We start from the raw sequence: 17,202 nt of genomic DNA on the forward strand, positions 1-17,202 counted from the left end.
TCCAAGTGAAATTCCTTCCTGCTTCCTGGTGCAGCTGAAGTCTTGCCGACCCCAGAGGATGCACAGCCTGGGAAATGTTGCAGCTGCTGGAAGGAGCCAGGGAAACCATGTTGCAAGGCGAGGTCATCTCGGGAGTTGCAGTCTTGTCGGTTCCTGAAGTGTCTAGTTGCAGTTCCGGTGGAAAAGAGCAGAAATAAATGATGCGGAGGAGTCCTGGTGGAGGTTTGCATGTCAAATCTGGGGACCCACACACAAGGGAGTCCCTAAATAGCCCTGAAAGGGGGTTTGGTCACCTTGCAAGGTGACCACCTATCAGGTGGGGTCTCTGACGTCACCTGCCTGACCTTGCCACTCAGATGCCCCCAGGGGCCTTTGCCCATCTAGGTTTCATCATAGCAGAATCAAGTGGCCACCTGGAGGAGCTCTGGGCACCATGCCTGGGATGATGACAGACAGGGGAGTGGTCACTCCCCTTTCCTTTCTCCAGTTTCACACCAGAGCAGGGACTGGGGCCCCTGAGCTGGTGCAAACTGGATCATGCAAGGAGGTTACCAAATGTGCCCTTCAAAGCAGACAGGTGGCTACTCCTCCCAAGCCTTGTAACACCTATTGCCAAGGGAGAGGGGTTTGCCTCCCCTCTTGTACAGGAAATCCTTTGTTCTGCCTTCCTCTGCCTAAGCTGGTTAATCAACAGGAGGGCAGAAACCTGCCTGAAGGGCTGCAGCAGCGCGGGCTGCCTGGAAAACCCTGGAAGACTGGTAGGAGCAATACTGGGGGGCTCCTCTAAGGAGCTCCCAGAGTGCTTGGAATCATGCAACCAATACTGGCAACAGTATTGGAGTATGATTCAGACATGTTTGATACTAAACAGGCCCAGGTTTGGAGTTACTATAATGTACTATTATGTAGCTGGACATGTAGTGACCTGTGTCCGATACACATGTAAAATGGCTTCCCACACTTATGGAGTCCAGTGCAATGGAACTGGAGTTTGTAGGGGCACCTCTGCTCATGCTAGGGTGCCCTCACACACAGGGGCCTGCACCCTGCCCTTTGGGCTGGAAGGGCCTACCATAGGGGTGACTTGCAGTGACTTGAGGTGAAAGGGTGCATGCACCTTTTCATGCAGGTTGCAATGGCAGGCATGCAGACACATATTGCATGGGCTCCCTTGGGTGGCATAATACATGCTGCAGCCCATGGGGGACAACTGGTGTTCCAATGCCCTGGGTACCTAAGTACCATATACTAGGGACTTATAAGGGGACACCAATATGCCAATGCAGTTGTAGAGTGCACAAAGGTCCTACGTAACCAAATTTGGAGGGAGAGAGCACAATCCCTGGGGTCTTGGTTAGTAGGATCCCAGTGAGGACAGTCTAAGCACACTGATAGCAGGCAAAAAGTGGGGGTAACCATGCCAAAAAGACAGTACTTTCCCACAAGGTGTATCAGACAAAGACCTCTTGAAGTCAAATTATCTTTGCTTTGAGGTTCCCCTGGCACTCTGGAGGTCTTAGAAGTCCAAACACTTTGTACGTCCCAGCTTTTTAGACATTCTGGGTCAGTTCTTCTTGGGTCTCTTCTAAGGGTCACAGGAGTTTGGGAACAGCACTTAGCGAACAGGACTCCTTCCAGTGTAGTGGTCACCATCAGGGTCTGGTCCACATCCTGTTGATACTAGCTAGCTGCTCAATACAGGAAACAGACCTCTTTCAGCTTCCTGTGTCCCTGTAACTACAGAGGTCAGCTAGTTGACTCTCCGGGTCCACTTCTGAGTCATGGATATAAGCAGGAACAGGTCCAGCCCCTGAAGTCTCCACACAGATCACAGTCAGCTTGCCCATTCCTCTTCTGTTCTTCCACAAATCAGATGTGTTCTGAAGACCTGTTTGTGAGGTAGCACAGTTCACAGGGGTAATCCTTCCCACTTTTCATAACATCCTGTTTGCCTTACTGCAAACTGTCCAAAAGTGCAATGCTGTGAGTAAAATCCAACATAACAACACCCTTGTGTCCTTGTCTATTTCTGGTGTCCCAGTTAGCCTTCCCCCCACTAGGCCGATGCCAAGCTGGCTACAGATAGCTCAAGGAACAAAGGCTTCTATTCCCCATGTTTGCCATTACTTAACTATGACTTGGCCTCACACTGGTCCCAACTTAATGAAGTTTCTAAACCCTCCCCGGCTCCCCTTCCTGATCTGAGAAGAGTCATATTACACACAACCAGGTCTTATGACCAGTATACCTAAGCCATTACGTCTGCCCTGGGAGCATTATGAAGAACTGACGAGTGTAGCTGTTGCCAGGCTAATGCTAATCAGCCTACTAGAGGTTCTAGCAAAGTTTAACTTTTTAAAAGTTAGTTTTCCTCAATATTTAGCAAAACTTTGCTTTCATCAGTGAATTGGATTTTTAATACATATTAAACATTGTGGTTGAATCACTCCAGTAGATTATCCCAAACTAGACGTAGCAGAAATAGTATTTTATTTTGAACTTTAGATTTTTTCATCAAAACAGCTGTAGCCCTTTTACGGTGAAAGGAGCATATGGGGGGTAGTCGCCGCAAGTACGTGCCTTGCACCACTTTGAAATACTAGGCACCCTACTTTGTGGCCTACAAGCCCTACTTAGGAGCGATATATATAACATTTAAAAGTAAAGAAAAGTTCTTTCCTCTACAGTTTTTACTGTTTTTGCTATGTGTTTGACAGGCTTGCCCATATGTTTAAAAGCTGCTGCCGACAGGCTTACCAGGTGGGCCTGGCACCCTGTTGTCTTCACCAGTTTCATGGATGACACAACACGTAACGCAGTCCAAAGGTGACATTTAACTTTCCGTGCCATTGGTGTATTTCCCTGCGTCATCTACAGTGACCTTACAGGAAACATAAATATATTAATTATGAGCTAGCCAACTCTATCATGTTGTATGAGTCAGATCACATACACAGGGTTTGAACAGCACCCTCGGTGAGCAGAGTTAAAAATACAACATGGACACCCCGAAAGAAATGGGGGTGGCCACGCAAAAAGTACTCTCAATTCACTAAATTGAACAACAAAATATTGTGGTACTTCATTTCCTTCTTCTATTTGCTTGCCTGCTTAATTGTGTCTCTAAAGAAATCTGTGATTTCATTGCAATGTCTAATATATTACAGAAATTGTACTTTTGTTTCATTTCAAAGTTAACAGTAATATATTTTAAATTTCTTTAAAATCCTTACACATTTTTTAGGTTGTTCTATGGCAACCAGATGCTCCTGAAAATATTGTGCAGAGCAGTGAGGTGCATTTCTACATAAATGAGTCGGATATAGAAAATGTTAAGGCAATGCTGAATGAGTCCCTCATCAGATATCGGTATGCGTAAGCTTATTGCCCTAATTAAAATCTTTACAGTAAATATTAAGCCACTCTACATGTATTGACATTGTTTTTGTATTGTTTAGTGTTTTAGTAGATGATGTTAAGAATCTCATCGAAAAACAAACTTTCAACGATACTGTAAATGCCCGGAGTTCCCCAACCTACTATGAACAATATCATCCTCTGGAAGAAGTAAGAACTATTGTGATATTTTTCACCACCTGGTTTAATCTCTGCACAACAGTATACAGTTTCTAGATGTTTCTATTGTAGATAAACTAATCTTCCACGCTTACATACCATGTATCTCAAAAATTCCACTGTTTATTGATTCCATGTAATATTGACATTTTTATTTCATTTTTTCTCCATAGCATGTTTTTTGATTAGGCCATTCCCGATACATTTATGAAGTTTTGTTAGCAAAAACATGAATGTGCGGTCTTCACAATGGAAGGAAATTTTTATGGATTTAGATACTGAAATTAGAAATTAAAGATACAACATTTTGAATTGAGGTGTACATTATAATTATTACTCATTGGTCACATACACAATTAAAAGGAGCTTGACACTAATTTGTGTCCACTCTGTGACATCATATTGAAGTTTTCATCCACTGTGGTAAGCATATTATAGGTGAGTCCATATCTAAATGACTGTATTTTTATAATAGTGCACTTGAAAAGCCAATAGAGGGTGAGATTTATGCACAAGAATTTTGTCTGCATATGGGACTTTAAGCATTGTGCTATGTCTTGGTATTCACAAGCATTCTGGGTTACGGCAGGCTCTCCAAGCAAGTGGCTCCCTTGCAAATGCAAACATTATGGGCCTGATTCTAATGTTGGCGGGCGGCGGGAGCCGCCCGCCAAGCGGGAACCGCCAGAAGACCGTACCGCGGTCGAAAGACCGCGGCGGTCATTCTGGGTTTCCCACTGGGCTGGCGGGCGACCGCCAAAAGGCCGCCCGCCAGCCCAGTGGGAAACAGCCTTCCCACGAGGACGCCGGCTCCGAATGGAGCCGGCGGAGTGGGAAGGTGCGACGGGTGCAGTGGCACCTGTCACGTATTTCAGTGTCTGCATAGCAGACACTGAAATACATAGTGGGGCCCTCTTACGGGGGCCCCTGCAGTGCCCATGCCATTGGCATGGGCACTGCAGGGGCCCCCAGGGGCCCCGCGGCACCCCCTACCGCCATCCTGTTCCTGGCGGGAGACCCGCCAGGAACAGGATGGCGGTAGGGGGTGTCAGAATCCCCATGGCGGCAGAGCGCGCTCCGCCGCCATGGAGGATTCTCAAGGGCAGCGGAAAGTCGGCGGTACACCGCCGACTTTACGTTTCTGGCCGCGGCTGAACCGCCGCGGTCAGAATGCCCAGCGGTGCACCGCAAGCCTGTTGGCGGTGCTACCGCGGTCATTCGCCCTGGCGGTTTTTACCGCCAGGGTTAGAATGACCACCTATATGTGGCAGGGAACATCCTCAGCCGGTGCGCTTTTTGACTGGCCAACTTTCTGAGAATACGCACCCAGTTTTTGCTCTTGCGATAGGTACCACTGCTATTATATTTTATGGTGATAATCTACATCCACAAAGACTGAAATGTTCAGTTTTATATGGCAAAGTACTTAGAGCCAAAATACGTTTTTTATACATAGCAGATTACATGCAGGAAAGCCAGATTAAACTGTCTAGCTTCAGGATTTAGAAATACCCTGAAAAGTGAGGCAAAACCTAAATTAGACAAAAGCATGGAAATACAATTCTACATATCATGGGAGAAGAAATAATAAAATAAAATGACAGTAGAATCATCACAAGCTATTGCGACCAATTACAAATATTTTGCTGAGGTGTTACAATGCTGTGTAACTTGATAATGAATTGAAGGGAATGATAACCGAACAGGGGCGACTCCTCCATTAGAGTGGAGAAGCTTTGCCCCGTCAATCAAAATGCCTCGAAAGCCCCAAAGAGATGAAAAATAAAATGGTAATAAAGTGTCAGGACGGGGCAGGGCCTGATGAGTGGAAGAAGCAGGGAGGAGGGTGGGCTGCCTGGACTCTTCAGTTCAAAGTGCGCATGTCGCTTTGGCCGGCTGTCTTGTGGCGGCCAGCGAGACATGTGCACTTTGAAACCTCTGTAACCCAGTTGTCTATAGATACCTGGGTTACAGCAAGCAGAGACCTCCAGTGCCCTCAGGAGTGCCGAGAGAGGCCGTTCCATCCAATTCAGGTACTTATCTCATGCTGGCTAAAAAGCATGAGAGCAGTGCCAGGATTGGTTAAGGGAGTTGGCTTGGCCGCCCTGAACACCGGACTGCAGAAAAAGAGGATGTGCAGGGAGAAAGACGTGTCCTGAGTGTCAGGTAAGTGTATTTTATTTATTTTGCTTCTGGCGCGATTGTTCATGCCACTAATACTACCCAACACCCATTTGCCCACCCCACCACTCTCCGATGCCAGCCGCCTCTGTAACTGAAGTACCTAATGTTGCTTTCAAGGGAGCTAGAAACGTAGAACATGTTGAGCAACAGCATTTACAGCCAAGTAAGCAAACACAAGGGAAAATGGCTACCCAAGAAACCACAAGGTACACTATCTGTCCATTTATAGCACACAAACAAATATAGGGTGCACCCCATTTAAAGAGAAATCGTGACATTGCGGTGTTTGTAAACAGCATCTCTAAATTTGAGGCAAACCTTGTATTCTGACCCTGTCCTAAAAGTACATAGACTGTACAGTCAGGAAACTCAAAGTAAGAAATCAAGTTCATGTGGCTGCAATTCAGACCAAACCCAATTGCACTCCGTTTTGAAAGATTTCATAACCGAGCGTTGATTTACAGGGACAATTCTGGTACAGCGCTGCCGACTGTCATGTTTTAACGATGGATTCCAATAACAGTGAGGAATAATGCTTGCTCAGAGGCTGCTGAAGAACAAAGATTAGTATGAGCTAAATAAGTCGAAGCGCCACTTAAAAGTTGTGTATGGTTCACCATCACAACCATCTACTTATTCAACAAGCCTCTCTCAATGACCTAATTATTTTAAAGCAAAGAAGTTGTAGGGTATGCGACTACAAAATAGTCTTTTGTAATTGCAGTCACAAAGTATTGCTCAGATATCCACACCCGAGTTGGGATAGTGACTGTTTCACAAAGGGGAGCTGTTTCTAATGGGATTTTTAACCTTTGTGACTCAGTCAGCGAGAACAGTTTTCGAGGGGACCAATGAATGCTGGCCTTGATGTCCTTCCAAATAGTAAACTGTTATAAGCAGTTCCTGCCCTTTTAAGAGGTATTGCTTAAAAAAAGTGCTTTTAAAGATGTTCTGTTTAGGAATGAGTGGTTTGCTTACAGGCTACAATTTCTGTGTTCGTAGATGTTTACAAGGCAGATCGTTTTGTGACCCTCTGCAAATGAGCAATTTGAGATACAACCTCTTTACATCACACATTTCTTGCCTGTTGGAAAACCAGTCAGTATGCAATTTACACATCCTAGTTTGCCAATTGACATCAGGGCCTTTGTGTGCCTCCTATCTCTAGAAAATATAGCACAGGAAATGTTGGAATTAAACAAAATGCTAGCCTAAAGGAAAAGCTTCCAGTCTACATAATAAAGTTCAGTGAAGGGCAAGAAATATAGGAGCTCGCTGTGATTTGAGTGCTTTGTTAAGTGGTGGTTTATTTTCCTTTATAAAGAATAATATTAAAAAGCAGGGCACGATTGAAAGGCTTGTTTTTTAAAAATCACTGGTGATACAGCTGCATCTGCAAAATGTTTTTAAACGTAAATTATTTATTGCAAGCATAATGTGGCCGGCCACATTTAGATGACAACATTGTATTTTTTCCTTTTTATTTTTGTGTGATATGCTTGCAATAACAAAAATTTACCACGTAACCATTGCATCTGCTACCGCAGGCAAGGCCTATTGATTTGCCAGTGTTTGCTGTTGATTGCAGTATATCCGTTCAGTAGTTTTGGAGTTATTATTATTTTTTTTTTTACAAAAATGTGTTAGAGGAGCTTAAAGTAGTTACTCATTTGTATCTTAGTGTTCTTGATAATAACTTAGGCCTATTTCAGAAATCAGCACAAAACGCAGCATACACTTTTCCTAGTGTTCTTTATTTCACATTTTCTGCAGACTGGTCCATGGGGGCAAGGACATAACGGAGACTATCCAAAGAAAGCATTAGCTACTTTTATTTATTTGTGTTCTATGCTACAACACCTTATCCTGGAAAGAATTATCTCAAACTCAATACAATTAGCATGTGTTTACTTTGTGGTTCTTTAACTGATTCTTGGACCCGTTTCTAAACTTAATGGTCAAAATATACCCTTCAAATCCACAGTTTTCCCTACCAACCAATCTACAACGGGACACACCAAAACAATAGCCCAACACAATAACATAAAACAGTGGAGGCTGGTGACATTTGAAAGTGGTGGGACGTAAAAGTTCGGGACGGAGTGCACGGTGGCGAGCACAGTGGGCTAATGGTGCATTTTCAAGCAAACTTAAAAAAAACAAGAAAGTTAATAAAGCAATTGTGAAAGTGTAGTTATGACATCAATGAAGAGAATTCATATGTTAATGTTGTAGGTAGCTGTTCGTATTCAGTACAACCACAGAACCTCATAACAGACTGAGATAACAATGCTGAGTTAGCGCACATATAGCCCTCTGCGGTCATGATGAAAGGCGCCCTTGCCCACACAGCGAAGACTAACTCAGGAGGAAAGTAACATTAATACACAAAAGGGAACACAGCGCTTGGGCATTGCAGGAAATCATATCATTGAGCTGAAAAGCTGGGAGCGCCAGCTTGCAACTTCCTCATGATTTCACAGTTCCTTAAGCTTCTCGGATGCACCAGGAAATTTGCACATAGAGCAAATGATCTGATTGCTGCTGAAGGTTTGCAATTTTGTGAGATAACCTTTTATTGTTCCTCCTGCAAATACTGTGTTGCTGATGGCCCTGCTGTAATTATAGTCTGCGTTACATGGTGCACTGCACAGTCCACCACAGTTCGCAAAAGAGTGCCACCTGTTGTAGGGGTCAAGAAAAAATGCATACTAAATACATACTAAAATCATATTTAACTGAGAAAAAAATGGCACATATGGTTTACTGTTGAGAAGATAGGAAGCCAATGAACTGAGGCAATTTAACATCTTCACTAGTGTTGCTGAGTTAATGAAAACACTACCAGGCTCCCTTGAATCAAACAAGAACACCTTCGGTGTCCATTTAAAAAGCACAGTCTGTGCATAGTGCTCCCTCTTGCTTAGAGAGGAATGGGCATAAGTGCAGAGGAGCACACGTTTCCACCTGCTGCGCTGGCTTTGAAAGCCTGTCTTTCAGGGACGGTTCCTCCCTCAGGGGGCGGAGGAGCGTCACCCCCCTGCTGACAGTGCAGGGGTATGAAAAATAAAATGGTAATGGAGAGATTTCATTACCATTTTATTTTTCATTTCAGCCGAGCCGATTGGCAGCGCTGGGTGGGGCCACAGCTGCTGATTGGCAGCAGGGAGCAGTGTTGCTAACTGCTCCAGTTTAAAATGTGCATGTCATTTTGGCTGGATGTCTTGCGACGGCCTGTCTGACATGCGCATTTTAAACCTCTCCACTCAATTGTCTTAGACAGCCTTCTTATGAGAAAAGTTGTTGTCTGCAGAACAATTGTTTCAACAATGTTGAACTTTTCCGTTCACTGACCGAGTCCCCGTTTTCTGGTGGGTATAGACCATTAATGTTCTCACCTTTCATATTGTTAGGTTGTCCCTGCAACTGCCAGGACTGCTGAAAAAGCCAGATAACAGTCCATGGCACCCAGCTTGAATCTATGGTTCTTGCAAACACTAATGTCACAACACAGATTTGTTTTCGATGAATCCTAATTTTTAAGGACATATTTTTTAGAAAGAGGTGGTTTCTTTTTCCACTGTCCCATTGGTATTGCAGAGGTTCCCATATAACTCCACTCTGCACCACCTTTCCACCTTTTCTTTTGTTTTTTTCCTTTGTTGGCAACATGCAGTTCGTGAATTCTCCTGATACTTCCTCTTATTTCCTGACCTGACATTAACAGGGCTCTCGTTCCTCCCCCATAATATAAAGTGGGCCTTGAAAACATTCTGTTTCATATGCAGCAGGACCCTGGTGTTACTGCATGCAGTCCACTATTGAATGCACCGATGATGCTATCCCCACAACGTTTGGCATCTCCCGCCTCTAAAACGGCAGGGGTCACTATACTATGCAAATTAAATCTAGGGAGTGCCCCACCTCTGTGGAGTGAGATTCAGAGGGCAGATTTCTCAAGGTCATCACCCACAAAGGTACTTAAACCCTCACAATGCTCAATATATATGCCCCCAACTCGCAACTCTTTCAACACACTGAAACAATATCTATGCAGCGCCATACAGGGCATAATAGTGGGTGGAGGGGGCTTCATCTGAGCATGGGACCCTCATTATAACAGAAATTCCAACTTGTATCAGGGAACAAGGGCCATGTCAGCTCTTCTCCCCAGATGTCCCCACCCACATGCACTGGGACACTTTCAAAGCTACGGTCTGGGCCACAATCAAAGGCATCGAGAAGGCTAGAGCCACAGAGATGTGACTCCTGGAAAATTCCCCAACAGTAGAGATAAAGGGATTAGAGACCCTAGACAAACAAAAAACACAAAAACTCCTTAAAAGAAAGCAGGCAGTAATCAGAGGCCACAGAACTAATCTTGCGGAACGCACCCTACTGGCAGTAGGGCAGCAATTTCATGACCAGGGCAATAAAGTGGGCACTCTACTTGCTCGCAAACTAAGGGTCCAGCAGGCCAGGACCCATATCTCGTCGGTCAAGACTGGAGCAGGTGCTTGGCTGCTGAGCAAGAAAGACTAGCAAGAGGTCTTTAAAAAAATTCTACCTGTCCGTCTACACAGGACACAGTGACTCCTGCACACATTCACCACTTTCTCTATCATTGCGATTGGGGACCCACTCCACCCCCATTACACGGATCTCCTGGATACTTCCACTGATGCCGCTCAGCTGCGACACGTGGTCAAAGTCAATCCAGCAGGTAAAACACCAGGGCCAGATGGGTTACCACTGGAATGTTACAAAACATTCCTAATTCCCCTTCAGGACCACTTGCTCTAGATCTAAAACGCATTCTCCTCCAGCATTGGCTTGAGCCCCCACTATGTGACAAGTGGAGATAACCCTGATTCCCAAGCCAGGTAAGGACCTGACAGAATGTGCATCAAATCAGCCCATTGCTCTCTTAAACACAGATGCTAAAATCTATGCAAAAATTTTAGCTATGTATCTGGACCCTTTGCTTCCAGGTCTCAGATGATCCGGATCAAGTGAAATTCGTCTCTTACCAAAATAGGTCTGACAATATCCTCCGCCTGTCCCTCCAGACCAAAAAACCTCCTAAACGTGACATCCCATCTCTAATCCTTTACCCTGATGAGGAGAAAAAGTGTTCAACTGCGTGAGTTAGACCTTCCTATTGGAGGTACTACACAAACGAGAAATGGGGTTGGGCATCAGGGAGAAAATCCTGGCAGCTTACATTAACCCAGCTGCTGTTGTCAAAGTGAATGGGCAACACACTGAACCCATCACCCTGGTACGGGGAATGAGACAGGGATGGCCCTCGTCACCCTCCTTTTCGCCCTGGGGGTTGAACATCTAGCCACAAGGATCCAGATTAGCCTGCGATAATGGGCATACACTTTGGAGGCCACTTGCCCAAAATTAACTTGTATGCAGACAATATCCTCTTCACACTCACCAACTCCACAAACTCTCTGGCTTTCCTACTTCCCATTCTAGAGGAATTTGAAAGACTATCGGGCCTCAAGGTCAAAACTCATATACTGAATATCACATTACCATCTGCTGACCTTACTACCCTTTTGGAGACAACTTCCTTCCTATGGGCCAAACATGTAATTAGATATTTGGGACTTACTATGATGCAACACTTAGAGGGATGGCCAAGTGCTAACCGAACACTACCCTGCAAAAATATTCTCAAAGAACCTGCAACGATGGCCAGCACACTATTTGCCATGATTAGGGATCATAAATGTCATCAAAATGAACATTCTCCTTAGGGTTTTATTTATTTATTTCAAACGCCTGACCCCCATACCGACACAGAATATAACATCTTCAGAATAAAATACATTCATTCATCTAGGCAAGGAAAACCCCACTACTCTCCAACATAATCCTTATGCTTCCAAAGGATGGGGTTTTGGCATGTCCAAACCATCTGGAATACTTTTGGGTGGCTCACCTCCGATATATCTTGGAATCTGTGGTGCACGAGAGAGAATTGCACTGGTTTACATGTAGGCTGGGCAGTGGCTTGCCACCTGCTTTGGAACCTAGCATGCCTACTATGGTCCACACACCCCAAAAGTGCTTACATTGTCCCCCTACTATGAGTACTGGATATCTCGACTCACGACCTTCCCATCCTTCAACACTCTTATCGCTAGAAACCAGGAATTAATGCCTGAGCTACAACCGCCACCTTTTTTTAAGTGGGAGAGGGGAGACTACAGAATTATGGGTGTACGCTTCCAGGATGACAAGTCATTTGAGCAAAGCAAACAAGATTGTCACATCTCAGAAAAGTCACAGCTCCAGTATTATCAACTCAACCCCTTGGTACTACTACCCCATAACAATTCGGAGGCCACTAGACCTCTTACTCACTTTGAAAAATTGGAAATGTCATTTAAGAGCATGAAGGGAGTAATCTCCAAAACCTATAGCTTCATGCAGGACTCTGAAGCCCAACCCCTCATGCTTACCAAATGAGATGGGTGACTGATTTGGGAAAAAAATATCCCCAAAGGACTAGGACTTACTATGGTTGACCATACCTAAATCCCTTCAAAGTATACCCCACAGCTTCCAACCTTTGCTGGTGGTGTAACCTGGATCTGGGAGCATTCAAATACATGTGGTGGGACTCTGTCCCCCTCTAGGCCAACCTGGGCTACCCTATCTCAGCTGACCCTCCTGCTCTGCTCTTGGGAATATGACTGACCGAAATGGCGGGGATGTCTGGGTCAGACTGGACTCTTGCATGCCACATGATGGGGGTGGGCAAGCAACTGATTGCCCTCTACTGGGAGTGAACAGCCCCACGTCCTTATGGTTCCACATGACATGGCAGGATCTAGCCATGATTCATATCACACACACCTTAGACAGCATCGATAAGAACTTCACTCTCCTTTGGCAACCCCTTATAGGCTACATGTTGAAACTTTAATTCAGTATTCTCACGTCTCAAAGGCTCAGGGACCTGCAACTTTTCGACCATATGTAGAAGCGAGGCCTTATACCCGATGCTGGGATTGCAAATGCTACACTATTCCTCCTACCTCCATCCTTCCTCCTCCATTCTCTTGCATCCCCACCACCCCTAAAGCACCCTGTCCTCCTTTGAATTGCCCTGCTTTCAATTATATACACGATTACCTTCTCATAGGGACTTTTAGGCGTGCTGATAACATGGACGAGAAGATAGGAAGGTCCAGTTATCTGTTGAACCCCTAGGAACAATCCATGAAAAGCTTTGAATATGCTATGATTTATAATAGAAAAAGAATACAAAGATTTGTTAAAAAAGTGTATATTTTTATCAGTTAACTGGTGAACTTGCAGTGTAATTTATCTGTATTTATTATAACTTCAGGTTAGAGGTGCTCATTGTTCATTAAAGTGTTACGGTATAATACACATTAAAAGAAACTCATTTGAACAATGCTCACAATATTTTATACTTTCAATAAAATGTATGTGAATCCCAGTCTTTGCTCTTCTTTGTAGATTTACTCTTGGATGGAACAGGTGGTGCAGAGGCATTCAGATCTCCTTGAGCAAGTGTACATTGGGTCTTCATTTGAGAAACGTCCTCTCTACGTCCTGAAGGTATGAATTTTCAAGGCAACAGTACATTACAGCCAGATTTTAGAAGCTGGATTGCAACAAGTTAGGTGCAACACAGTGCTCGGTACATATTTGTGACTGCATTTGCACAGAAAAGTCCATAAGACATTGGCCCATCTATGCAATTAACTTGGTCCATAGTGTTGCAGCTCCATGTGCCCTTCAGGTTTTGGGCTTCCCTTTTGCAAATAATCATTGTCAGGTACTTAAGCCCGTTTCATTCAGCTGAAGGGAACCAAGACTAGAACCACAACGATGAGTTGTCCTCTTAAATTCCAAGAAGGGAACCTTAAGAGAATCAGCATTTATGTTATCCATTATGTGGAAGTGTTAATCGCCCAGATGTCTTTAAAAATAGGTTTATGTATTTTAATGTGAAATAGATTAGTTTTGGTGTTTTACACTGAACTGCTGCTATGGAGCATGGTTAACTCTCCCTGGGATTTGAGTCTACAAATATCTAGAACCCAAGTTGACTCTGAATGGCCAAGGGCTAAAACTAACAAATTGTGCTGTTAATATATTGACAATTATTGCCGTTTGAACCTGTGTGTTTTGTATCAGTGATTGGGAAATGCTAATCAAAGGCAGATGATACAGTTGGTTAATAAAATTCGGGAGACAGAGGCGGCTTACGAGGCAGCTGGTATGTGTGTGAGATAAATTTGTCCGTGATGTAGAAAATGCAGTGCCTAAAGTAGGGGGCGACATGTGTTTCTGTAAACAGAAACATTAACACATTTAAAAAATGTAAAACTTGTTACAGATTAAAACTGATCACAAGTTAATGGGGAATAATATTCACGACCTGGTGTTTCCTGGCCCATTCTTTTATTTTTTTGCATGCAGTAAATTCAGAAACTCTGATGTCCCTGCTGCACATATTGCAGAAATGTGCTGGTCATGCATTCCTACTTTGAGTGGACTGGTCACACAAGGAAAGCACTGCTTCCCCCTTATGCATATTCATAGGCACGGATCCTAATGTTCAGTGTTCTGCAAAACAATCTGAATAGGGGATCTGGTGTTACCTGAGGAGGGTCTTAATGGGGGCATCAACGCTGCCACACACTTACTATGGAAGAAAACTAAATAAATATAAAGAAATGCCAGTGCTCTGCTGGGCTGGGCATTTTGGACCAACGTGGCAGATGTGGGCACAATGTGCTTATACAACGCGATGGGTACATATTTGAGTTACACATACCCGTGGTGCACTCCTGGCCTACCACAAACCATCTTTCCGGGAGGTGTAAATGCTACTGTGCAGCAAGTAGCATCCTGCTTGTACCATTGGCCAGTGATGATATGTCCTGCATTTTTTGTTGCACAGACCTCTCAGTGCCTGTGCATCATTTTAGCTTGAATGATGATTGTTGTGCGTATGTCCAGTAGGTCTTTACACACATGCACACACTCCCACATACACTCATGCATACTTTAAAACACATTTAGAATCAGAGGGGTACAGTTTCTTTCTCAGTGACCTTGCCATACCTTTTCCCTTCATTCTCACATTGTATATATTTGGTTATTTGTTAGCTTTCTAGTAAAGAGAAATCTAATGTTGTGTATAATTGGTTATTTGTTAGCTTTCTGGTAAAGAGAAATCTGCAAAAGGCGCCATTTGGATTGACTGCGGAATCCACGCCAGAGAATGGGTGTCACCTGCCTTTTGTATGTGGTTCATAGGACACGTGAGTTATACCGTGACATGTCCTCATTTTGTTGTGTATTTACAAATAATATAGTGAACTTCGATACATTTAGATAGATACAATGTTAATTGGAGCAAAAAATGTACATGGAGATCCTTGGTGTCTAATGTTAACTAACTTCACAGAATTTGAAAAATCAATATTTAACAAAATACTTTCAACTCCAAATGCACACTTGATTATAAACACTACCACGAAAGTTGTGCCTATTTTTGGGTAATCCAGGGGACATAGCTTTATTCGTAGTACACTATATTGTTCACTTTCAGAGGTAAAGTACAAATTATGCACCACAAACCAGTTAAAATGTATGCAGAACTTTAGTATATTCGAGCATTATAACAATTAAAGCATCTGGAACAAATGATCCTCGGAAACACATGAACCAACACACAACGATTTTAGAGACACCCCTGCCAACGTAAACCGGTTCGTACCTCAAAGCAATAGACAAAATCTGCAAGTGCACAGGAACCAAAAAAAATAATAATACAGTATCTCTTTGTTATCTAATATCTCACCTGTTGCATTCGATTCTCGCTTCCTTTCTTCTCAACCCCCAGAATGACCAGATTGTCAGTTGCATGCAACTGTGTACTCACTCAGTGTTCCGTCCACCTTCTCTTGTGTGAAGATACTCAGTATCTTAAATGTTAAACGTGATTGTAAATAATCATTTTACACCTCATCTGTACTTATCAGAATTGCCTACTACTGCTACATTCAATTGCAGTGTTTATAAAATGTGTTTAGAATTCATATGAAGTGAGTATTTACTTAAAATGTATGAAAATTGCAATAATATGGGAGTGAAGACTCGAGAGCTAGAAATCAAAAATAGTTTTAGCCTGGTAGAGGTGGAATTCCTGTACCCGCACTTTAAAAACAATACACAGGGCTGTTGTCTTGCTAATATGGCAATTCGCCCCACCACCCTGCTGTTTAATAAGTTAATTTGGGAATCTGGAGTATCCCCTAAAAGGATCATTTAATTGTACTAATACCTGACCCACCAACCTGTCCACTTACATCATTCACCATCCCAAAGTTGGGGCCAATCCAATCTGGCAGAGCAGACGTGCCTTTCTCAGCAGGGCTCACCCATTGGAAGGTCACAGAGTAGGTAGGTACCTGTGGCACAGAAAGAGTGGGTATGTATAACAGATGGGCACATAGAGGACTGATACCAGGATGGAATTGCATCCTGGACCTCTGATCCTGGGAAGGAGGGTCTGTGAGAGGCTTCTCAAAATAGGTTTAACAGGGGTCGCCTAATAACATTAGCCAGTTGATGAGTCGAGTTTAAGAGAATGGGTTACAGAGCTGGATCACTGGTCAGGGTGGAGATGCCATAATGCAGAAGTCAGTGTTAAGGTTGTTAGCAATGTGGTATCAGATGAGCCCTCATCATTGTCAAGCAGCACATTAACTGATATAGAAATACAACTTCTGCATTGAGTGGATAGCTGTGAAATGTTGCCATTCACAGTAGGTTCTACCATCCTGTAAAGACCAATGGATGGTTGCATGTGAGCACTGTTAGCAGATCACTACGCTGCTGTGCTAGAGTTGCACCCAAAGTGCAGTTTTACTCATGGTAGAGGCTGGCTCCTACCCCCTCTTCAGGCACAGTGGAGACTGCTGTTGGCAGGAGCTCACTTGACATACAAAGGTTGAGGCTTTTTTACTTGTACTTTTTTGGAGAGTGTGTGTTGCATGGTTTTGGTTGATGAGATGTGTGTGGTGTCCATGTGCTTTGTGCATGGTATCCTTCAAAAAGGTACGCTTTAAATGGCACACAATGGAGGTTTAAGTCCATTCTGGCTTTCTTGTCATTCGACTATCCGTTGAGGACTTCTCCTTGAAGTACAGTTTGTAATTTCACTTATGTTTGGATTCTAGGTTTATTTTATCTATTCAACAGATAGATTTCCTCAACAACACTAACTGAATCAAAACATATTGTCTGCATTTGCAGGGAAAATATCAATCTGCCCAGCAACAGCCTCCTTCCCTGTGCGGTATCTGGGGAGTGACCTGCTAATCCACATACCAGTGACCATAGTCTTCTCCCTCTCTCCCCAGTGCAAAAAGCCTA

At 43.7% G+C, this 17,202-nt stretch overlaps 1 protein-coding gene across 1 annotated transcript in view; it reads left to right on the top strand.

Moving 5' to 3' along the window:
- CPB2 (carboxypeptidase B2) overlaps window positions 1-17,202 on the top strand; it is a 156,107-nt gene that overhangs the window by 60,615 nt on the left and 78,290 nt on the right. The window contains exons 3-6 of the mRNA XM_069205399.1: window positions 3,245-3,369; window positions 3,459-3,567; window positions 13,267-13,368; window positions 14,979-15,083. Coding sequence (XP_069061500.1) covers window positions 3,245-3,369; window positions 3,459-3,567; window positions 13,267-13,368; window positions 14,979-15,083 — 441 coding nt within the window. The remainder of the gene's footprint in view (window positions 1-3,244; window positions 3,370-3,458; window positions 3,568-13,266; window positions 13,369-14,978; window positions 15,084-17,202) is intronic.

This window comes from Pleurodeles waltl, chromosome 8 (assembly GCF_031143425.1).
Source record: "Pleurodeles waltl isolate 20211129_DDA chromosome 8, aPleWal1.hap1.20221129, whole genome shotgun sequence".
NCBI lineage: Eukaryota > Metazoa > Chordata > Amphibia > Caudata > Salamandridae > Pleurodeles > Pleurodeles waltl.